The sequence below is a fragment of the Rattus rattus genome, chromosome 2 (assembly GCF_011064425.1).
Source record: "Rattus rattus isolate New Zealand chromosome 2, Rrattus_CSIRO_v1, whole genome shotgun sequence".
NCBI lineage: Eukaryota > Metazoa > Chordata > Mammalia > Rodentia > Muridae > Rattus > Rattus rattus.
In genome coordinates, this window is record NC_046155.1 from 117,604,118 (window position 1) to 117,629,232 (window position 25,115).

Here is a 25,115-nt window from a genome sequence, read left to right on the forward strand (position 1 = left end):
TTTGCTTTCCTGTCTCTAAACACACCATTTATCTATATGACCTATATAAATATATTCTATATATTTAAGCATTCAACAGCTATATAATATTCTGCAGCATGGATATAACAATTCATTTCATTGTTTTCCTCTTGACATTCACGTTTCTGTCATGTTTTCACTAATGCAAAGCTCTTGTGAACATACATGTCATGGCATTTGTTTGACCACTTCTGTCAGAGTATTACATGTTACTATCAGAATGGCATCTGTATTTGCAGATAGAAAGATAGTACCGATCAGAGTAACAGGTAGTCGTGGTTAGAGCAACCCACAGTTCATAACTAAGACTCCAAATCTCATAGCAGGCCAAGAAGCAGAAGAAGGACCCAGCAGGAAATGGAAGGCTGAGGAGCAGCCAGAAAAGTCCTAGCTCCTTCCTGGCTTTCCTTGTAAAGAAACCCATACAACTACCTGCTGGAGGCAGGTGGCTGGGAACCACCAGTCCTTCTGTTCCCATCTGCATCCAAACCTGGACAACCTGACTGACCACAGACCATCTGGAGAGGCCAGAATGAGATCCGTGGGGCACAAAGCAAAAAAAACAAAAACAAAAACAAACAAACAAACAAACAAACAAACCGAGGCGTGCAATTAATTCAGAAAGAGAAGGGGCAGGACATGAAAGATGAGAACAAACAAAACAGACGGTTTACCTTCTGCATAATGTAGTGAAATGGCGCTGGACTTCATGGTGATCCCTCTGACCTGTTCATCTTCTCTGCTGTCCATGTACCTTAACTAGAAAAGCACAGCATATGTATCTTTACTTTCCAGTGACTAGAATGCAACATTAAAACGGGCTTAGCTTCATTTCAACATGTAAGCCATATGCAGCTAGCTCCTGGTGGTTTTTTAAAGTGGTAAGGTGCTGGAGAAGTGGGGCTTGCCAAGATAACAGACAGACTGAAAGGCACTGCCACAGACGCATCCACACACTGCGTCCCCAGAGTGTTGCTCATCTGCGTCTCAGCCAGGAGGAGTCCATAGCTCAAGGAATCCACAAGTGGAGCTGGAGTTCTTTCTGTTCCTCATAATGCAGCCTTGTTTTCCTACCCAGAGGTAGTTGATGAGATCCAAAAGAAACAGAGGGTCTTTAGGGGCATGAGACTTAACTATTTTCCAAAGTAACAGGTTTTAAATGTGCATGAGTTTTCTCCTTTTTAAAAGAATGGCATTGTAGAAAATATCTACAATATCAGAACTCAGCAGATGGCTTTCCCAAAGCTTTACTACTCACAGATAAAGTCCTACTTGGCACTACATCAATATTTCTCTCCATTATAAATTCTTCATGTAGTCTCATCTTTTTCAATCAAAATCCTTGAGAGTAAGGTGCTAAGGCCAACTGCCACGCTCTCTCATCCTACATGAATCCCCACAGCTCTGGCATCCCACAGCAATCCTGAATAGCAAGCTTTCAGCCTTATAGAATAGAAAATACAAGATGATAGATATATCAAGTCACATTTGGTGCTCAACATTAAGCTCCCAAGTCAACCATTTTGATGTACCTACAAGTCACTCATTATAAGACTCTCCTAAACCTACCACACGTACTGATCCAGCCTACCAGTGACGGACACGTGTAAGTGCACTCTTTTTAGTAATGGGAGTGAGCTGATAAGAAGTTTGGATTGGGGATGGGGAGAGGCTCAGTGGTTGAAAGCACTTTCTGGTTCAATTCCCAGCACTCACATGGTGGCTCACAACCATTCAGTTTCAGGGAATCTGTGCTGTCTTCTGGCCTCTGCCACACTGCACGTACATGGTACAAAGACAGGCTTACAGGCACAAACATCGATATGCATAAAGTTAAAATAAATAAATCTAAATAAAAAAAGATATTGGCATGGTTTTCTCTTGCACACTACCTAGAAGTGACATTTCTGAATCTCTAAATTTACACATCTTTAATGCTACAAGATATTCCCACATTTTTCCCCCAAGTAGTTGGACTACTCAACAGTGGAATACTGCTCTGGTTTCTTCATGATCCTGTCGATTTCTAAATCAGATGCAATTTTCATTTTTCACATATATGCTTTCCCAACTTTTCCTGTGCTGACTTAGCCATCTTTCCACTGGTTACACTGCAGGTTTGTTTTGGCTAGGTGCTATAAATAGTCTCTGATTATTACTTGTCAGTTAAATGTTTGTTATATTTTTCCTAATTAGGAAGCATTTTTTAGTTTTACTTTATTTTATTTTATTTTTTTTACTTTGTGGCATACCTGATAAAAATGTTATTTATTTTAATGGAGCTGAATTAATCAACCTTTATATAGCAGATTTTACCTTCTCAAGATATTGTCCCTTATGGTCACAGAAGTAACATCTATTACAATTTTCTAAAAGCTTATGCCTTTTGTAAATTTTAGCAAATGCAGGTGGATTTGTTTCCTATTAAGCACAGGTTGGCCCAGTATTAGTTTCACATAACTAACAAGCTTCTCAAAGTTCCTTTACTGAAGTCACCTTTTCTCCACAGATCTGAAATGCTGGATCTATATCAATCAAGCTCTCACATTTGTATGTTTCCTTTCATCAGCCAATATGGCAGCCCAGCCAATTCCAAACAATATCACAGGCCATTCACAAGCCTTACCATCTTGTAAGACAGCACCACATCCTACCCTTGGAATTTTTAAAAGCTCACATTATTTTTGCCTTATTATTATAGCTATAATCTCCAAAACATTGTAAATTATAAGTGAAAATACAAACAGCACAAGGATACAATAGCCAATCTGACATATTATGAACAGAAAAGTTTCAATGCTTCATAACTAAATTCAATCTTTATTATAATTTTGTATAAAGAAATCCATGCAAGATTATTTCCTAAACTTACTTTCTGAGAGGGACCTATCACATAGTGTTAAATTTTATTGAATATCCTTTATATCTTAGAAATAATTTGTCCTTTAACCTATTAACATAGTCATATTTAAGTCACTCTTAAATTCCTTGAGACATATTCAATTCAGTTATAAAGAACTATTGTTTAAATAATATTAGTTTATAACAGTTTCCTAATAATTTTTTAAAGATTTTATTTATATTTACTTCGTGTGTGTGTGTTTTGTCTACATGCATGTCTTGTGCACCACATGTATAGTATCTACAGACCAGAAGAGGACATGGAAACCTCTGGAACTGAAGTCACAGAGGTTGTGAACCATCAAGTGGATGCTGGGAATAGAACTCAGAACCCAGGTTTTCACAAGAGCATCAAGTGCTCTTAGCACTGAGCTGTAACAGCAACTTCTTATCCCAGTCAGAAGGTTGGCATGAAATTCTCCTCCCCTGGTAACCTTGAAAAGACTTCTGAATTATCATCTACTCCCAGGACTTGGTGGGTATGGCCTGTGACTGACAGGAAGGCCCTGTTGCTGGGTTTCTCTCCTGTACAGTTTTTACTGTTTCAGGTAGAACTAAAATTATTTGTTCTTTTACTAGAATTCAGTTAAATTAGAACAGGCATGCTTAATTAAATATTTAAGCCATCTGGGCTGTTGAGTGAAAGGTTTTTCCCAACCAATTCAATTTCTTAAACAACCACAGTACTAAGTTTACTAGCATGGAGTTGATCCTCATATCCTAGTTTTAGATCTCTACAGCACTGCTCATTCCTACTGGCCATTCCTCATTCTTGATCAACTTTGATCTTGTCAGTTATACTCATCTTTAAGTCATTCAGTTAAAAGGTCTATGTATGTTCTCCTTCATCTATTTCCTAAGCACACAGACAATGACATTAGCTGGCTAAAGTACCAAATATGCCTCAACAAGGAAAGTTTTAGTCACAGTGATCCCAAGTTGTTTACACTTTGTAATTTTAGTTAGCAAACTTTATAGTTTTAAGCAATTTCTGTCTACAGAAAATGTAGTAAGTATAGCAGTTCTCACAAACACCTTCCCAGCGGCTTCTCTTCTCATTTACGGTTTCATTACGGGGTGATGTGCTGCGTTCTTGCAACTGATGGGCCAGCGGTGATAGGTTATTAAAGGCCAGTTTGTATTATTTTAAGTGTGGCTATAAGTTTAATGTGTTAGTGGTCGTCTTTGGCTTCACTGGTGCTTTCTATAACACATCTGTTGTCTACCTCCCTTAACTACACTCTATTTTATTTCCTTACTTTGGTTACTGTCATTCTGCCTTCTCAGGTTGGGGGAGTATGAGTATTCATTACTAAATCCAACTTGCCAGCTCCCACACAGATGGCCTCCAATTTCCAATCCTACCTTCTAAGTCTTCAGTGTCCACTTTGTTGATTCAATTTTGTTTCTCAATTTCCCATCTCATTATTCCTGATCAATTGTGTTGATTACATACTAGGTACTAGGTCCATTACACAGAGAAATATCTCTTTATTTTGTTACTAGAAGAAAATTATTCTAAATTCTTTAAACATACAGGTAGAACACACTCTTTTAAAAGTTATGTTTGTATTTCTCTCTCTCTCTCTCTCTCTCTCTCTCTCTCTCTCTCTCTCTCTCTGTGTGTGTGTGTGTGTGTGTGTGTGTGTGTGTGCTTGCAAACTTTGCATAGAGGTCAGAGGAGAATTTGTAGGAGTGGTTTGCCTCACTGTCCCCCACCATGTAGATCCCAAGAATCCAATACAGGACATAAGGCCCCACAGAAAGCACTTTTCCCCAGGAGGCCATGTCACCAGCCCCTAAAGCAATACCTTCAACACGATCCTCAAGCCTCTCTTTGGTTCTCAGATTACTGAGGCTTATCTTCAAGAGCTTAGGTAACTGACACATTCTGTTGGTCTCCAGACAAAAGCTCCACTCAAACAAGTGCACTGCATAGAAACTGGTTTTTATTCTTCCCATTTTCCATCATATGATGGTTTTTCTGCCTTACTCTCAAACCAGCCAACATGTTCACCTGTGATCATGTAACAGCTGACTTGCCGTGTCACTTCTGCATTTATACAATATAGGATTAATACATGCAACAACACACAATACGGAAGTAAGCTTTTCTCAACATCTATTTTATAGTAGCTTAATGGGTTGTCAGTTCTTTCTACATGTTACATCACTAAGGACAAAGCAAGTGGATCATGACATTATAGAGAGCTAATTAATACTCATCAAAATGGAAGAAGCATTTATCAAATCCAACAACATACCTTGCCTGCCAGACGGCTGGAGATGATTCCATTACTGGATATAAGACAATCAGCAAGGGTAGTTTTTCCTGTTAAAACAACAGTAATTACATTTGTTCAAAGGGGTTAGCATTCTGTAATGCTGTATTGTCTCCCTGTAGACCTCACCAATCTCACTTGAAAAGTTGTCAGATTAATTTTAAGCACAGAACTTTTCTTAAGTTGAGGCAGACTTTACAGAGTAAAACACTGCAAGACTTAATTGACGAGGAAAACCACTATGAGATCAAAACACAAACCATCTCTTCCAAGGTTTGCATTAGTTACTATAATCTAGCTTTAAGAACTCAATCAAGGTTATTATAATTTACCAACCATCCTACACAATTAATCAAACTCACATAGGCTCTAAAAGTTAGAAAAACACAAGGACAACAATAGTGTTTAGCTCAGGAAGGTATTCTGGGTAAATCATCACCAGGGGACAACAACACATGATCTTCTGACCTATTTACCTATGTGTGACCCTGACTGACATTTGCCAGTTAAACTGTTACATTTATTTAATAAGAAAGTTTGTTTTCCTATTGTTGTCTGTGAAAGGCTATACTGAAGTAGCTCTGCGACCCAGTTAAAAACTAAAGCTGGAATCTATTGTATAATAAAAGAAAGTCTTTGCATAAGCAGATTTACATTTATAGTTACCTTTATTAGAATACTCCAAAGTTAACACAATTTCAATAAACAGGTACTCAGGCTTAAAGAATGATATGGGCATATTCAATTTCCACAGTTGGGTGGGCCTAACAAATGTTGGATTTTTCCTACAACATTTTGTAGTCTGTAAATATATAATCTGTGGGGTCTGCATAATAGTATAAACCAGAGACTAATCAATGGGACTTTAAAGATCTTAAATAATGTGTTAGTATATAATCCTAGAACACCACTTTCCTGCTGTGCAACGGAGTAGAATTCATTGTAAGTACAGGTATGGCAAACACACATCCATGAGAATGTACGACAATAGGAGACTTTGCATTATTAGGCAAAGTTGAATCCCTTGGTCAACAATGTTTGGTTGATTCTATATATGCACACACACACACACACACACACACACACACACACACACACACACACACACACACACACACACACACACACACACACACACACACACACACACACACACACACACACACACACACACACACACACACACACACACACACACACACACACACACACACACACACACACACACACACACACACACACACACACACACACACACACACACACACACACGTCAATTTGCTATTTAATTCTCAAAGCAAAAATAAATAAATAAAACAAAACCTTTGGCTAGATCTCATATCCTCCAAACATGCACACATAATCATAAACCCACAGTCACTGATACTCTGTATAAAAAACTCGGTGTTAGCTGGGTCTTCCTACAAGTGATCCACCCTCTCTCTGTTTTGGTATTACCTTCTCTTCAGAGCTCATGTTAATGGCAAGAGTCACCAAGCCTCTTTTCTGCCTTTAAACTCACCCAAGCACCTTTACCAGACTAATCTAATCTACAATTTACGTACTTTGCTCTTGCTTTATTTTTTTTCCTGATGGCTTCCAACACGCCAATAAAAATGTTAATGACCACTGTTCACTCTTATTTCCGCCATCGACAGGAGATTCTCATTCTCCTCCTCTTACATAGGCTGTACGCTGACACTCCAATGTAAAGTAATTTGAAAAGACCTCAGAGCTCAGGATGTCTAACCAGAGCTAGAGAACTTTCTTTGAGCCTCACAGGAATGGTGAGTGCGGTCTGAGAGGATCCTACCTGTCTCTTCCTCACCTTTAAAATGCTAAGTGGCTTTGGCTACTAACAGGACTCTAAATGCTGAGCTGCTGCTACTAGAAGAAAGAGTAGACACAGCATAAAGCAGAGACTCAAGGCAATGTCCATCCAAAGTCCGCCAACCAGCGTTTGCACATCAGCCACACCTGCTTCCTTCTGCCTCTGTTTACACAACTCCACTAGCACTGCTTGTCTCCACCCATCACCTGCAGCCCCTCAGGGGGCAGCCTAACAATGCTTTTTAACCAGTCTGGATACCCAATCCTCCAGTTCTCAAGACTCTTATCCACACCCCCGACCCCTCTCTCATCATTATGTCCTGAGCCGTCCCTAAAGCCTCTCTGACTGTGCAGGTGGCCTCATACATGCCTGGCTCCTAATCACTGCTACCTCAGCAAAATGCTCACTCGGTACGTGAGGAAGTAGATAGGATTTACAGGAGATGCATTCTATCAAGACCGCAGTCATTTTACCGCTTCCATATTTTAACGAAAATTCAAATAAGCATTGTGTGACGTACTGTGCAGAACACTAGTCACCAGTTAATCCATTTATTTCAAATGTTCTACAGTACACGTCTCTGACATGGCACACACACAACTTCTTAGCAAGCATCGCTTTCATCGCTCCAATGAAACAGAGACATTTCACCTTTGTCAATGAAAATCAATTTTAAAAGTCTTACCGTGGTCAACATGAGCCAAAACACAGATATTCCTAATGTTGGCAGTGTTCTTCTGAAGTTGAATCATCTTATCAAGACCACTGAGCACCATGGTTATTTCCTGTGACTAAAAATTAATTACAAATTAAAAATGGTACAAAATCTAATGGGGGGGTGGGAGGGTGCACGACGGAAAAAAACAAATGGACAAACTGAGGGGTAGATGCTGAGGCTTACAAGCTGTCTCAGATTCCTTAACTGAGAACCCAATGAATATTTAGCTACTGGCCCTGACGGGATATAGTCATTTAGGCCCAAGTTCCATTGTAAAGTCCACGCATCCAGCTGACAGTACTTGTGGAGTGCACTGGGAGTTTGAGACGCTCCGCTAAGACACACATAAACACAGGTACTCACACACCCCGCCCTTCCCTACTTTGGTCCCTCCGAAGTCTGTCGTCCTGTCAAGCTTGCTGGTTTTCACCAGACCTAAGAACTTCGGCCCTGTGACTGCACTGAGTGTCCTTAAAAGTTTTGGATCACGTGCTTATGAACACAACAGGTGAACGACACATCTTTTATCCCTCTTCTCCAATTAAAAAAAGCAAACTGCATGCCCTTCCTCCGTTTGGGTTCCTGGAGTCGTTGCCGCCGAGGGTCCCGGGTCCCTAAAAAGGTGCAGCTGCTCGGGACCCTCCTCCCTCAGTCCTACCGACACAACCCTCCAGGTCTCAGTCACCGTCTTGTCGCCGGCGACCCTAGCAAGTTCACCCCCGACTCACCCGGCTCCACGCCGCACCTCACTTACGCTTCTAAGGCTCCAGGAGTAGCTCAAACCGGAAGTCACAGGAGTCGGGGGCGGGGCCTATGAGCCTGTGACCTCTGACCCGCGCGCGTCTAGAACGCCACCGGAAGCCACGTCGATTCCCTTCTACTAGGAATTCCGCGGTCGCCTTGACGACGGCAGACGCTGCAGCTTCTCTGAAGTGCCAGCTTAAGCCCTGCGGAGAAGGACGCTGGAGCACAGAGCATGAGGAACTGGTGTCTGTGCCAGATTTGCACCTGCGGGTAAGAAACGTCCGTCCGGTGTGGAGTCAGCAGAGCGCCGAGCCCCGCTGAAACCTTGCTGCGTACACCCTCTAAGGACTCCCTTGCCTGAACGGGAGGACCCCCACGCCCATCCCGCTTAAACTCTGCTAAATGCGTCCTTTTCTCTACTTGTCTGGTTCTTGGGACTAAACTTCTCTTCTTTGCAGTCCGTGAGGCTTCCTATGCAGAGATTTAAGCTAGAATACAGTTCAGACCGGTTAAGGTATGAGCAAATGTGGCTGGTAAGTGATTTAAAAGAACAGTATCTAAGGTCTTCAGTTTGCCATCCAGAGCCTTCCATCCTCTAAACTTTATTCTTATTCCTGCCCAGGCTGCATTCTCTTGAGGCCTTTCTGACAGACAAAAATGGCAATAGTCCTCACCCTAAACCTCAGGTTTGGTTGTAAGTCCTGCCTCACAACCTTACACCACCAATAGACACATTCTTCTCTTTCTTCAGCCTTACTGTTGGCCCAGGGATTAGATCACCTTTACTAAGTAAATATGAGTAACACCAAGCCCTTTGTATTTTTTAATCCCCTTCTAAGGGCAACCACCTACAACACATTGATTGAGATCAAGTTTCTCTGCCCCTTTGGTAATAAACATCATATGGTTGTACCGATGGAAACATAACTTTTAAGGCTGGACTCTGCAAATTCTGGGGTGTAAGAAACAATGTATTTTAATCTGAATTATTTACAAACTAAGTTATTTTCCCATCTGTCCATCAGGAAATTCATATATAAATTCCATTCTTCCAAAATAATATCATTATCCAAAAAGCATGGCTAATAACTTCTACTGAAATGTCCTGTGCAAAAGCTTAGTTGCTTCCAGAGTGCTGCCTTGACTGCTTTCAGTTTTATAACGGAGGTAGAAGAATCTTCGATAAAATGGGTAGTTTCTATGACATACATTGTTCCACCAAGCCAATGGTTTTAAACTTTGGCTACTTCCATGGGACACTGTCTCAAAATGGGGCAAAGATTCTTTACCATCATCCCTCCCCATACCACCTCCCATCTTTTGCCTCCTGTCCCGTTGGAAGGAAAGAGGGAAGATCTGGCCCTCTTCTTTTTGCTGTTGAAGACTATCTTTTAGATATATTTGTACTACTGTGGTAGCGATACTAGACAAAAACAGAGCAGGAAAGGTCTGTTTGGGCATACAGTTTCAGAGGGTGCAGGCCCTGGCAGTCAGGCATGGTGGAGTTCTTGTTCGTGGAACATGAAGCAAGGCTTTTTACAATCCGGCAGACCAGGAAGCAGAAAGCCTTTGGAATAAAGAGCCAGACTCTATCCTTTCAAGGGCTGGTGTTAGCCGCTTACTTCAACCAGGTAGATGCCCCCTTCCAAAAGCTGGAAAGCAAGGGTTCAAAATAGGTGGACATTTCAGATTCAAACCCTAATGCCGTCTTTTCTCTCTTATGGAACTAAAATCCAATTCCTTTCATCTTCCATTAGGGACGTCCGATTCCATCATTTCTGTGAGCTGCTTTTTCAAAAAGGGGAAAGTTTAACAAGTATAAACAGCTATGGCTTGCAGCAAAACTATAAAGCAGAAGGAAGAAAAATGTCTTTTAAGGATTGCACATGTTAGACTAGGAGGATTTTGCTTTCTTTTATAATTTGTCTTCACTGTTATGTCTTATATTTGTCCACAATCTGAGGTAAGTTATACTGTGGATGCGTTGCTTTTGTCGACAATAAAAACATTGACAAATTCCAAAGTTTTGTCTTGTGTTTTGTTAATCAACACAGCTTTATTTCATATATATGTATATATATGAATGATAAGTCATAATACATATTCATGTACATGTACATACACACACACATCACCTATAACTCTGCTCCTGGATTTTCCAGGTATCTTGGACCCTGCATAAGACAGAATCACTTAAGCACTTTCCAACACCTCATTGGTGAGTCTCATGAATCTTCTGGCTTTAGAGTTTCTTAGACACATGGAAGGATAAAGGAGATGCTTAACCAGGATGCTGCCCAACAGCTCCCATCTCCAGTCTCTCTTGGCCTCTACTGTATCCCATGTTCCACACCACCACCAAACATGGATGCTGCAGCTATACTCTGACTCATAGTAACATGTTAGTATCTGTTGTAGGTGAAACCTAAGCAGAAAACCTGTTTGCCACACATCTAGGAAGTTTGCTTGCTAGCTTTCCTGCTTCAATAACATAAGAAAAAGCAAAACTCTCATGAGCAAAATCAGTTTGCTATGTAAGGCTACACTATTATTCATCATTCTTATAAACACCAATGCAGAGGGGAAAGCTGTGCTAAAGTTGAGAAGTTGTGCTAAAGTCATTGGGGACCTATTAACATGCAATGACCACTCAAGATGTTTTAAGGGAAATAATGTTTCAGTTTGTTTGTTTGTACAGACGGCATCGTTGTCCACATGGAATCACAAGGGTTTATGAGCATTCTGGCATATCTTGCCCTACGACGGAGTATATGGAAAAATACCCAAAATATGGTGATGTTCTCCCACCGCAGAGTCTTAAACCAAAGCCAGGATTTCAAGCATACCGTGGTAAAATGGAAGGAGTAACCACATTTAAGTAAATATTAAGAAAATGTTTCCTTATTTTTTGCCCAACTCCCATGGTCTTAATAAGGTTTTCTTACTATTTAAATTTAACTGGCTATTTGACTTAAGTTTAACTAATTTGAGAAGCAAGAAGTAAACTCACAACTTGAGAAAAATGGAAAGATAAAAGTTAAGTTATGATGACAAAGAGAAGAAAAGGAAAAACAAAAAATTCTATTGACTTTTTTAATTGGCTGAAATATCTCATATTTATGGACTCTGTACTGTTACCATCATGCAGAAGAATGCCTATGCTTCCTAATTTTGTGTGTGTGCGTGTGTGTGTGTGTGTTCTAGTTTTTGCATCTCTGTTTGGTATCTAATACTTTAGCTTGCCACAGCAATCTTTTAAGCACTAAGATTTAATTTTATCAGGGTCCTAAACTATCATTAAGCATAGACCTAATTCCTTCCATAATTACTGCATAGATTATCAAACTTCATCTTTCCTGTTTGGAAATCTCCCTCTCTCTTTTCCTAGCTAATACTCATACAATCTATAAATATCAGCTAAATATTTTCCTTTGTAAATGTCATCTCTGCCACTCCACATTTTTATTTAGCTTTTGAGTCAAGTAACTCTTATAACTTTTCCCCGGTTGTTATTGGATTCCTTTCAGTGCTCTGCACCTGCAGGATGTACATCCATTGTTTTCTCAGCATTCTGTTTTCAGAAACCTAGTACAGTACCCACTACCTAGAGTAGGTACCCAACATTCCTAAAAGCAGGTGCTTAGAACTCCTTTATGATTCATTAATGCTGATCATATTAACCAGAAAGTAGAAGGGTCGTTTATCTGCATTATAAAGAAGAAGTGTCATCCCATACTGCATGTTTCTATAATACAGGAAGAAACTATATAAGCCTTTTTATCTTAGTAGCATAATTGTAGCTCAGGGGACTGTCAAATTGGCAGTGTGTATCTTTAAAATAATCCTATGATGTATCTGATATGATTGTCTATCTCTACAAGGAAATTACGGCATAGACAGCTTAAGTCATCCAAGGTTATGCAGCTATTGAATGACAAAGCCAAGATTTGGATTCCAGCAGTCCAATTAGCCTTGAACCTCTGGTTGTCTCCATTCCATGGAACTGTCTTAGCCCAGGAAGTACCACCTCTGCCATAGTAATGGTATATAAGATACAAGATGGTTAGATTGCCATTTTATTCCTATCCATGGCCAGCCCTTCTGGGAGATCTAAAGCCTTAGAAAAACTCATATCTGTCTGAGCAGAGTTGGTGATCAATTGGACAATAAGCAGGAAGATATTGTGACTTCCAGAGGCAGAAACTATGCCTAAGTACAGTCTATGTAGGTGAATGTGACTTTGGGAAAGTAGCCACAAAGCTAATCTTGACAATATTTTCAGCTCATCAAATCTTTCTCTTCAGATTTTCTTCTATATTAGATTTAAAAATTCACTTAGTTGACAATTTTACTCATTTAAGATCAACTTTTATGAGCTGTTATTTCAGTTTTCAAAAACTAGAATTTTTCACATTTTTAATTTGTCATTGATTAAAACCTGATAAAACAATTTGTTTCTTTCAAATAATCACTAGCACCATTTTGATACCTCCTTAGATTGTTCAAATAAGACAAAATTGAAGACTTCAGTGCTGAAATAATCAAAACAGAAGAACCAGTAGGCTGTGTTTCACATATATACACGTATATATTTCAGGTCAGATTATCGCCCTTATGAAGTAGTCAAGCAGCCTCGCCACATGCCTGAAGAATATAAACCCAAACCGGGGGAAATTGATCTTGGTACTACCTACAAGCGAGATTTTAATCCTTACAAAGTACAGCCCGTGGTAAAAGTCCGGCCTGTGGAAAGACAAGAAGTTAAAAAAGGAAAGTTGGACACTGTCCCAACTTATAAAGGTAACCTGTTATTGTAAAAACAAAGGGGTCCCAAACCTAAAAATGCCGTCTTTGACCTTTACAATCAAATTGTCATCTTCTTGTGTTGTCACACGTAGCCACAGTGGTTAGAAAAGAGCATGTTTCTTATTGATGAAAATAATATGGTTAGCAAAACTTAGTTACAGACAGACAAAACTGCCTCATGGGGAGTTAGGGGTCCTAGACTGGTCTCCAAATGTGCCCCTAAGTTGTCTGTATCTCAAGGCATATGAAAAGCAAAGGAAGTCACTGAGCAAAGACAGATGCTGCACATGTCACTTATCACAGTCAGTATTGTCCTTTCGCCCTGTCCTATCCTATGATGAGTTGAAACTCTGCCGAGAAGGTTGGAGTTGTTGAAAAGATAAAACAGCAACTATCCTCTTGATTTAAATTTCAGATTAACGTGCAAAACTATGGAATTAATAGATTGACAGCTGGAATTTTTTTTTTGGTTTTTTTTTTTTTTTTTTTTTTTTTTTCGGAGCTGGGACTGAACCCAGGGCCTTGCGCTTCCCTAGGCAAGTGCTCTACCACTGAGCTAAATCCCCCAACCCCGACAGCTGGAATTTTATTTTTATACTCTGAAGCAGGGGTCCTCAACCTCCCAGTGCTATAATGTTCATCATGTTGTGGTGACTTCCAACCAAAAAATTATTTCTGTTGCTATGTCCTAAATGCAATTTTGCTACTGATGTGAAATGTAAGTAGTTTTGGAGACAGAAGTTTGTCAAAGGGGTCGCAACCTCCATTGAGAACTGCTGCTCTAAAGGCTAGATTGAAGGATTTATGAGCAGATTATTTTCAATACTAGACTTCAGAATAAAATAAACATGTCTGTCCCCTGACAAAGAGTACCAGGTCACAACAGGCAGGGTGTCCTCCTCCAAGCCTCATTTGCGGAAGGGCAGGAGTGAGGCCTGTCCCTTTGTTAACAGCACACCTAAAAATGCGAGTATTGGCAACCGTGTGGCCTGCTGTTCTCTGCTTTCCCCCAAATCCTATATGATTTAAAACATTTTAAAGATTTGCTCATGGAAGTCCTCATTTAAAAACAGACCATCTTGAAATGAGCTGTTCTTGTTCCTTCCCACAGTAACACAGGTGTACATGCAGGCTTATGTTCTTTCCATTCGTTATATGAAATAGTTGAATGGGTATTTTCAAATATAAAACCTTTTGCAAAACCAATGGCATATAGAGTTAGTTAGGTAATAGCTAATGACTATTTAAGACTTTTACCATTAAATGGATGAGTAAAGTGCAAGGAACCAATATAGTATGATCTTCTAGGGAAATTAGGAATAATGTTCTTTCTGATTTTGAAAAACTGAGTACATCCACTGCTATAGAACTGAGAATTTATAAAGACTATGAATACTAAGTATAATCAAATACAGCAAAGCAAATTGCTGAAATACTGATATGCATAAAAATAATTTTGACATAAAAGATAGTCAGTGAAAATGACTTTACTTTGACATTTATACAACCATTGTAATTTTTCCATGTACTATATCTGATAGTAATCTTGATGCCCTTGATGCTGTATGCATATATGTTAACACACAGACACATAGTATAGTGTTCCAGGTTTTCAGGCATGAAACAACAGCCTCCACTGTACTTAATTTTGTAGGATTGTAATTCTGTATGTATAATTCTGAATACCTTCATAAATGCAGGTATCTATACAATCTAAGAGTAGAGGTCAGAGGGAAGACAGAAATTTGGAGAGTATTGTAAAGGGGAAAACGTCCTGTAGTACAAGTAGATTTACATTGTGAACACAAGGTTTCCTGAAACAGACATTTGTCTGTCACAGCTTAGAAATTCACTGATATTGAAGTATAAATGCTGAAGTAGATCATAGGGACCTGGTCTTGCTCCACTCTGCACTTGCTACTATAGAGAGTACAGAGAATGGAGAGCCACCACTGACATTCCCAATGGTATAGCCAGAAACTGTAAAACCCAGAAGACAGAAGGGGAAAGCTATCTTGTATCCATGGATTGGGAGAAATAGTATCACTAGAATGTCTATGATGCTCAAACAAAGCAGTCTACAGTTGAATGCATCTCCCTATCTAAATCCCAGTGGCATCTGCTCAAATAGAAAACAAAACAAGTTCTAAAATTCACAGACATCACAGACGACTAATAGCCAAAGCAGTTTGGAGAACAAGTCTGAGGTGTAAATTTTCGTGATTTCTAATTATATTATAAGGCTACCATGGAAGTTAGTATGCTAATAACAGGAGGATGGATACATAGATCCATGAAACAGAATCAAGGACTCAAAAGTATATACAAGGATATTCAGCCAACTGTTCAACAAGGAGTCTGTATATACACAATGGGAAAAGAATACAGTCTCTTCAGTCAATGGTGATTGGAAACCTGGGCAGCTCTCAGACAAAAATAATAAAATTGGATCTTTATACCACATGCAAAGTTAAAGAAGATGAAAGGCTTAAATATAAGAGCTGAAACTGAAAAACTGCAGGAAGAAACACTGACTTTGGGATTTGATTTAGCTGGGAGGCCAAAAGCACAGTCAAGAGCAAACATGTAAGTAGGACTGTACATAAAACCCAAAGGCTATGCAGAGAAGTTACACAGCTACCTGTGGATTTGGAAACTATTTGCAAACCATGTGTCAGATAAGGGGTTAATATCTAACATATATAAGGAACTCAAGCAATTTAGTATAAAAACCAACCTTATTTAAGAATGGCCAATGACTTGGAAATAAACATTTTTCCCGAGAAACCGAAGGTCAACAAGTATGTGAAAAAATGTTCTACATTGACTAAGGTAGGGAAATGCAAATGAAAAAGTGAGATTCACTTCATATCTATTCCGTTGGGAATTATCAAAGATAAAAGGGAAGCCTTGTTGATAAGAAAAAAAAGAACTGTGTACTCCTTTGCATAGGGTGTGAATTGGTACAGCTACGATTGGAACCATCTAGAAATTCCTCAAAAAATTAAAAATAGAGTTTCAGTGTGATCCAGCCAAATCTAATGAGGATGTATAACCACAAGAAATGAAATCATTACCTCAAAGAGATGATAGACATTCTTAGGTTGATTCTAGCATTACAACCACAACATCTTTTTAATAGGTAATTAGTTAAGAAAGTCAAAAGCTCCTGCAGCAATTCAAAAGTTTGCACTTAGTAGTTGCTAGTTGTGGCATATGTCTGTAGCTCCAGCGTTTAGAAGGCTGACAGAGAATCCCAAGTTCAACGTCCTATAAAGTTCAAGGCTAGCCTAGGTTAACACAGGACTAAATGGTATCAAAACATACTATATTTAGTAATGTATCCCTTCAGTCTGCCCGATAAATGTTCCAAAGGTTAGTGATTATCCATATATAGGAAGAGAAAGGCATACTAAAACCAGTATCAAATGAGCAAAATCTGAAAAAGTGGTGGTGGTGGGGTTTGGATTTCTTCAGTGAGGCTGCTGGGAATCAGATGAAGACTCAGAACCTGGGATGAACTCTGTAAATGCAGGCTGAGATCATATTGGAAAATGTATGATTGATAGGCTAGACACTTGTATAACCATTACATTCTTAAAAGAATTATTTCATGGAGCCCAGGCAGGTGTTGAACTTGCCGTATAACTGGATGTCCTTGAGCTCCTGGTCCCCTGTCTCCATCTCCCAAATACTGACATTGCAGGTGTATGTCTCCATACTCACTCTATTACACATTTTTCTAAGTTCTTCTGAAGGTGAAATGTATGTCTTGATAGTAGAAAGCCATTGGTTTTATTGTAACAACTAAGAAAACAATATAAAAATATTTAAGTCTTTTTAATAGCAGACAGCAGGAAAAGAACTAAAATTCCATAGAGTGTGACCACCTTATAGATGAGCTACCTATGCTAATAGTGAGCATATTTGCCCAGTCCAAGTCTAGGCTGAGGCTTGAACTCAGCATAGCCAGAGTCAGTTTACAGCACGGAAAATAAAACAATAGATCCCTTGATTTGTGAGCTGATCCAGGTTGCAGTCTACAAAACCCTGTGTGCATGGTTTGTTTCTTTGTAAAACTTGCACTGTTTAGTGCATATGGTCAGCAGAGAAACTGAGCCCAGAACTCCACCAAACACCTGAGAAGTTTACTTGGGAGTAGATGCTTATTAGTTACAGCCCCTCTAGAAGGAACAGTTGACCACACTCAAACCATGCCCTCCAGACATTTAAATACAGGGCATGACTCTGTCTACCTAGCTGAATTCTGGATTGAGGGGATATGCCCCAAACCCTATCTGCCAAATACTCAAGGCAACAAAATTTCTTCTACTAAAAAAGGACTTAGTTTCTGTCATTCCTTCAAATACAGCATTTAGTGAATTGTAAAACATTATGAGACCTGTGGAAAAATCAGGAAAGATTTGAAGTGATAAACAGATGGAATCTAGCAAAATTTGTGATAGAATCATTTCACAGATTTAAGTCCCAAATAGATAAAACACAAAGGAAACTGCCTCTAGGAAAATGTTTTTTTTAAAGGTAAAGAATTCTTGAAGATGATGTGAAAAAAATCTCTGGAAAGAAAATTAAGCCAGACGTTTTGTTGGAATCCAGTGGAATAGAGATCATGGTGCGCACAGCCACAAATAGTGTGTATATATCAAGCTCCTACCCTCAGGTTCCAGGAATTTATTCAGAAGAGAAGGAAGAAAGATTTTAAGAGCTAAAAATGGTGGCTGATTCCAAGGAAACAAGTCTTTCAGACACAACAGGGCTGGTGCACATATGAACTAACAGACTGTGATAGCATGCACAGGACCTGCAGAAATTCAAGGCCAACAAATTCCAGCATGGTAAAGGTTCCCCTTAAGGGGGAACAGAAGTCCCACCCTTAACTGAGAAGTTATTTGTGGTCCATACCTGCTTACAAAAGAAAAAACTTTTTTTTGACTGAGTGATGCAGGATATATCCTCCCAGGCAGCATTCAGGCTCAGGAGAAATTGATCAAGTGTGTGTGTGTGTGTGTGTGTGTGTGTGTGTGTGTGTGTGTGTGTGTGTGTATGTGTGTGTGTGTGTGTATGTGTGTGTGTGTGTGTGTGTGTTAATTATGGCTTGTGAGGTTTTTGCAGTTTTTTTGATAGAGCACATAGTTGGATGGGTGGGGAGTTGGTACAATCTAGGAGGACTTGGAGGAGGGAAAATCATGTGATCAAGTGTATAAAAGTAAGTTTTTCAAATAATTTTTAAAATGTCACAAAAATATTTAAATATACTGGATCTCAAAATTCTATAACTAGTGAAATGGTCTTCAAAATTTGACACAGATTCTTTCAAACAAAAACTGAGAGAGTTTATTAGCAGCAAGCAACTGTACATTGCGTTAAAGGAAGGTCTTGTAGTTGGAGGACAATGATTCAGATAGATGCATGGAATTGGAATTCAGAAATGAATAAAATAAAATGCACAAATAGAAATATGTAGATAAAATTAATATTGATTTCATAAAGTCATGGTTGTTTTCAAACAAATATGGAATTGAAATATATTAAAGAAAACTGTTGTTCAAGAAGTGTTCAAAACAGCAACATACCTGAGCCAGGAAGAAATTAAGCATTTTTATTTTAAAATGCAGAAAGTCTTAGTAAAATTGTAATAAAATGGGATAATAAAAATCTGTACTAATTCAAAAGAATTTAGGAAACAGGTAGTGTGGGAGAGGAAGAGCATATGAGGGAAAGCGAATAGTGATATACTCAACTGAAGCCCAGCTGGATCACTGGCTATATTAAATAAAATTTAGAATGGTTCTTCATACATTAATAAGAGATTTTCAAAAAATTTACAATTTGTATAAATTATAAATTCTTGACATAAAATTATAAATCTTTGAAATTTCTAAAATTGTTAATTTTTTAAAAACAATATGCTAGACTCTCCTCAAGAAATACAGTTCAAATAGAACTATAATTGTAATCTGTAGTTTCTGAAGAACAGAGATTCCATCATGGTAGCTCAAGGACAAGATTCTTGAGAATTGGAAATGGAAAGTTGTCAGGTACAGAGGGCGCTGGACAGGAGTGCTTTGGCTAATGAGTACATGATGTCACTCCTCACATCTTTGCCTCCTTCATACTTCTTCTCTGTTGCTATCCCACTGCCTGGCTGTCTCCAGTTCCTTATCTCTTTGTTACAAGTCTGCAAGAATATGGCTACCATCTGCTGTCAATCTGAACACTACCTCATGCCATTCTATTATGTTCTTCATCTGGTTCTTGGTGGTCAACCTTAGAATCTTTCACAGGGTTGGACTAGTTCACCTCTTCTTGCCGTGTTTCTTCATATAGGATTCATATAACTTAAAGACTGCCTTTTGGCTGGGTTTCCACGCACACTAAACATCAGTAGCTTAATAATTTAGTCAAAAACTCAGCAGGAATATCTAAGGATAAGGACAGTTTCTCTTCACAGTTGGTAGCCACATGGTAAACATTCAAGGTTTAACTATCCCAGTTGTCATTCCCTTGACTTGGATTCACATTCTATTATCTTACCATATATAAACTTGCTTTTTATAAATTAATATTTGGTATTTAAAAATCCTTTTGGAGATGCAGTGAATTTTATATTTCTCAGCTTACTACATTATCTAGTATGTAAAATAATTTTCTTTTATAAACTCATTTTTGGTGTTTTAAAATACTTTCGTGCGGTGAGGTAAATTTTACCATATTACTCAGCTTACTACTTTTCCATTTAGAAATAGACAACATAAAGAAGCCTTTACTGAAATATAAACACTTCAAATTTTCATCAATGGTTTAAGTAAGCTGCAGGCATTGGGCTTCTTATTCTCAGATCTTGGCTCTGATATTCATTTCTAAATTGCACATGCAGTGTTGAATACACTGTTCAGCCTCCTGGTCTCTAGATAGTCCTGTATCTCTCAGGAATGCCTTAAAGCCCAGTAATCCATGGAGTCTTCAGTTTTGACCAGAATAACATCGAAATTTGAAAGTTCTTCAAATTGAACAACTGGTATATATAGTCGTTAGGACTTTTATTTATTTTAAAGATTCCAAAAGCCATTTCTGTGAGTAGTAAGATACTTAAAAAGTTAATCAATTGACTTCTTCCTCTTGGAGGCTTCTTATTTTATGCCTTGGATTTTATAGCCATCCTTAATATTCTGTGACTTACAGTCAAAATCCTAGCCAGTACACTTTATACTGTCTTTGCCCACAGCATAGAATGTTTAGCTCTCACAGCCAGGCTTGCATGTTCCTTATGCCTTATGTGTAATCAGATGAAGCTGAAAGTGATGGAGCAAACAAAATCAAATCTGAGGAAACTCTCATACTCGATATTAGTGTTTGCGGATCTCAAACAAATCAGAAGGTGGTTGGCAATGAGAGAAATTAGTCAGGATACTTTGAAGATAGTTTTTTCTCCTCAATATTTAAAAATATTTTGTTTGTTCTGGTTTTCAAGATGATTATAGATCTTGGGATATTCAGAAATGTGAACTGTGTAAACCAGAGCAAGCTTACCATCCCCCAGATGTGAAATTCGGAAACTCAACTACATTTCAGGATGACTATGTTCCCCGGGAGATACCGCCTAGGCCAAGCTTTAAGCCCCGCTCTGTGATCAAGTGTCCTGTAGGCCCTTTTAATGGTGATACAAGTCATCATCGAGATTATGTACCTCATCAGCTAGAAGTCAAGTTTGCAAGGCCAAAAGAAGTTTATAAGCCTACTGACCAGCCTTTTGAGGATCTCACCACTCACCGGAATGACTTTCAGGGTCTTACTGGTGAAACTGCAAAAATCTGCAGACCTCCCTATACCAGAGTGACCCAAAACATTCAGTTTAAAGGAAGCACTGAATTCCGTGACAGTTTCCAACCGTGGGAAATCCCGCCACCCAAAGTGAAGAAAGTAGCAGAGTATGTGCCTCCTTCAGGAAGCATGCAGTTGGACAGCACCAGCCACCTCGACTATGTTCCCTACCGGGCCAGCCGTGTTGTTGCCATTCGGCCAGTTTCTCACAGAAGGCAAAGCAATTTTCCTTTCCAAGGAAAGAGCACCATGAAGGAAGATTTTCCAGCATGGGAAAGTTGTCGTCAAGGACTTATTAAGCAGCAGCAACAAATTCCCAACCCATCTGGAAAATTTGAGGGTTTGAGCACTTTCAGATCTCACTTTGTGCCACATGAATTGATTCCAACAGAGAGCTGCAAACCTTTAAATGAAGCTCTTAAGAGTTCAGTTCCACTTGATGATGTCACCATGTATTCTATACAGTTCACGCCGAAGAAGCAGGAAATCTGCCCAGCCAGCTATCCTTCTCCTCCTGGTTATGTATTTGAAAATACAAATTCCCAAGGGCATAAATTCTTCCGCAAGATTATTCCTGCAGTGAAGGCCTTTTAGTAATTAATGTTTAAAAGAAAGCTAATGAGAGTTTGATTTTTTTTAAAGAGAAACTCCAACTTTTACAGTAAAAAATATTAGGAGAGCTATAGAATTTCATTTTTAGCTTTTTGAACAAGTTGGAACATAAAGATCAGAATTGACAAATCTTTTTTTAACCAAGGCTGTCTTGTTTAGCACAGGCTACTCCGGAACTTGCAGTGCACCTGTGTCAGTCTTCTGATCTAAGATTGTTCTTTAACAGGCATTTCTGAAGGCTAATGATGGGCACACTCATTTATACATGTTGTCTCATAACTTGTCCTCAGTCTGATATCATGTACACTAATTTTACACTTATGCAATTATGCACCTACTCTCAACACCATTATCAAGCACAATTAGAACAAAATTGAAAATGAGACATAAATTACTCTTTGTTAAAAATCCAGATTTTATTCATTCATTCACTCATTCATTCATTCATCTTCAACACATCTACAGAGCATAGGACAAGTCAAGTTTTGGTTGATGATGTCAGAGAACAGATGCTCTGTTCCTTACCCTGTTCAAAATAGCAAGAGGCATTGTGGCTTGAAGAGGAAATGTCCTATAGGCTGGGAATCAGCAAACCAGAGTTCAAATACTAATATCTTCAGTTTCTATTTGAGCCACTGTAAGCAATCTCTGCATACACACTTCTGTGGTTCATGTGTAAAAGAAAACTGGTTCTCTCTACCTCATGAAAGTTTGTTGGGAGCATCAAATTATATAAAACATTTGAAGGTGTAAAGTACAAATGTAAGGGGCTATTAGCAAACCCTCAGATAACGTTTTGTACTTTTTCCTTGTCAAATAAGGATAGTTACAAACTCGATACTCATTACCTGGTCTCCATCCAGCAATGACTGTAAAATAACTTAATTTGCTTTGAGTGTATGAGTGAAATGTGTTTGTAGGAGGCGCCTGCCCACTGTAGCTTCATAAACACCCTATATGTTACAGCAGAAAATAGAGAACCTACATTAAATACTTGGAGGTAAATGGCTGTATTTTCAAAAGGAAAAATATTTGCTGAAAATGTGGTAGGGAAGACTTCCAATTCTGAAAAAAATCTTCAGGATAAACCTAGGTATCTGTGCATGCATTGGCCACATCCAGAAACACTGTTCATTTATAAAGGCCAAAATTACCTTGTTCATAACTGAAAGTATAAAGAAAGAAGGAAGGAGAAAAGATACCAGTAAGGGACATGGAAATGGCATACTATACTTATAAATGCCGAAAGCTTTTAGTGAACTAAAATCAAGTGAGTGTTTTAATAAATGATCAAATGATCATGTATGGAAAATAAGATTGACTTTAATTTAAAATGAATTTTAATGTTTTCATAGTTGTTTAAGAATATTACTAAGGGTGAATTCAAAATATTTAATACTTGTTTTTAATTAATTAAAAGTAATTCTCCATATTTGCATTTATTATAAAAAGATATCTGAAAAATTTTGTTTTATGTATAATCTGATTAATTAAATGTATTGATTTTCATGAAGTCATTTCTGTATCATTTTATTTGAGATAGAACTTCTAAGTAAATTCCTATCAAGATTTACCTATACATGATTAGATAAAAACTATTTTAGAAATAGAAAATACTATTAAAATAATTAAAATTAAACATTTGGTAATTCTTCACCATTCTTACCATTCTGGCCATGTTCCAGTGTTTAATATTCAAGTCCCTCATAATGTGATGGGATTGGTCTCCTCTCTGAGTACTGGTCACCCGTAAGACTTCTACTGGTATTTTCTGAAACAGTTTTCACTAAACTAAAAACAAATGACATACTGTCTCGTCTCACTGTAACCTAACATAATAGGTGTGAGAATAGGGTTTGGAACAGAGCATAGCATAAGACATTCAACTGGGAGTTCAGATTCATCTTCTTTAAAGAATGTCAGCTAAACTGAATCATAAACAATAAATAGGAAGAAATAAAGGTGAAGAAAAGTGTGAAAATCCAAAAGCAACTTGGAGAGGAAAAGGTTTATTTTATCTGACAGCTTATAGTCCATCTTGAAAGGAATTCAGAGAAGAAACTCAAGGCAGGAACTTGGAAGCAGAACTTGAAGCAGAAATCACGGGGATTGGGGGGGAGGGGAGACATTACTTTTGTGCTCCCTTTGGCTTGCTCAACTTGCTCTCTTATGCAACGTGGAACCATAGCCTTAGGGGAGGCACTGCCCATTGTATACTAGACCCTCCCACATGAATGGTTAATCAAACTGCTCACAGATATGCCAATAGGCCACTCTGATAGAGGCATGTCCTCCACTGAGATTCCCTCTTCCCTGACTTTTGTTTATATTAAGCTGATAAAAATGTTTGGGTTAAACTGATTTAAAAAACTAATCACACAATTTTTGTTTAATTGCTTTCACTTTTTTAAAAAAAATCTGTTTTGGATTGTGTTCTTTTCCTGCTTTTTTGATATAGAGATCAGGGAAGGGAGAACATAAACATAAGGTTGAATGATTAGTGAAGTGGGGAGGATCAGGGAAGAGTTTGGGACAGGGAAAGAATAAGATCAAAATATGCCATATTAAAAAAATACAACTGAACAGTAAAATTGAACCCTTGTCAATTTGATACATAAATACATTACCATTAAACCATAACTTATTATTTCTAGTTTATTCCCAAGATGTCATTAATATCACAATATAAAAAACATAGTACAACTTTAAAAGTCTCATGGACTTTAAAAATTCACAAGTCTCTTTTTTTCTTTTTCCTTTTTTATTGTATATTTTATTTATTTACATTTCAAATGTTATACCCTTTCCCAGTTTCCCCTCCAGAAACCCCCTATCCCACCTTCCCTCCCCCTGCTTCTATGAGGGTGCTCCCCTAACAACCCACTCATTTTCTATCAACATTTTTATACATGCAATTTATTTTTTCCATTTTTATTGGATATTTTCTTTACTTACATTTCAAATGATATCCCCTTTCCCAATTTCCCCTCTGGAATCCCCCATCCCTTTCCCCTCCCCCTGTCTCTATGAGAGTATGCTCCCACCCACCCACTCCCTACCATCTCCCCACCCTGGCATTCCCCAACACAGGGGCATTGAGCCTTCACAGGGCCAAGGGCCTCTCCTCCTATTGATGCCCAATAAGGCTATCCTCTGCTACATATGTGGCTGGAGCCATGGGTCCCTCCATGTGTTCTCTTTGTTGGTTTAGTCTCTGGAACCTCTGGGTACAAATCTCTTTAAAATACCATCTCTTTAAAAATCTAAAGTTAACTATAGGTTCCTGTAAAATAAAAGTTACATGCTTTTTATTCCAAGAGGAAAACCCAGGTCATAGTTACAATGAAATCAAAGCAAA

At 38.5% G+C, this 25,115-nt stretch overlaps 2 protein-coding genes across 2 annotated transcripts in view; one reads left to right on the forward strand and one right to left on the reverse strand.

Moving 5' to 3' along the window:
* The window catches only part of Efl1 (elongation factor like GTPase 1), a 122,478-nt gene extending 113,931 nt beyond the window's left edge, over positions 1–8,547 (reverse strand). The window contains exons 1-4 of the mRNA XM_032893298.1: positions 8,482–8,547; positions 7,721–7,826; positions 5,187–5,254; positions 696–780 (exon numbers count right to left, since the gene is read on the reverse strand). Of these exons, the coding sequence (XP_032749189.1) occupies positions 696–780; positions 5,187–5,254; positions 7,721–7,811 (244 nt within the window). The 5' untranslated portion in view covers positions 7,812–7,826; positions 8,482–8,547. The remainder of the gene's footprint in view (positions 1–695; positions 781–5,186; positions 5,255–7,720; positions 7,827–8,481) is intronic.
* Positions 8,548–8,663: 116 nt separating this feature from the next.
* Saxo2 (stabilizer of axonemal microtubules 2) lies at positions 8,664–23,268 on the forward strand. Its single transcript, XM_032893299.1, has 4 exons — positions 8,664–8,767; positions 11,196–11,375; positions 13,095–13,297; positions 20,796–23,268. The coding sequence occupies exons 1-4, from the start codon at positions 8,730–8,732 to the stop codon at positions 21,737–21,739; spliced, it is 1,365 nt and encodes a 454-aa protein (XP_032749190.1). The 5' UTR covers positions 8,664–8,729; the 3' UTR covers positions 21,740–23,268.
* Positions 23,269–25,115: the final 1,847 nt, after the last annotated feature.

What these genes read in the sequence shown, in the direction of transcription:
- Saxo2 (XM_032893299.1), top strand. Translation starts at nt 8,730, where the DNA reads ATGAGGAACTGGTGTCTGTGCCAGATTTGCACCTGCGG. An exon ending in TGCCAGATTTGCACCTGCGG is followed by an intron (nt 8,768 to 11,195) that starts GTAAGAAACGTC and finishes TTGTTTGTACAG; the next exon opens with ACGGCATCGTTGTCCACATG. An exon ending in GAAGGAGTAACCACATTTAA is followed by an intron (nt 11,376 to 13,094) that starts GTAAATATTAAG and finishes TATATATTTCAG; the next exon opens with GTCAGATTATCGCCCTTATG.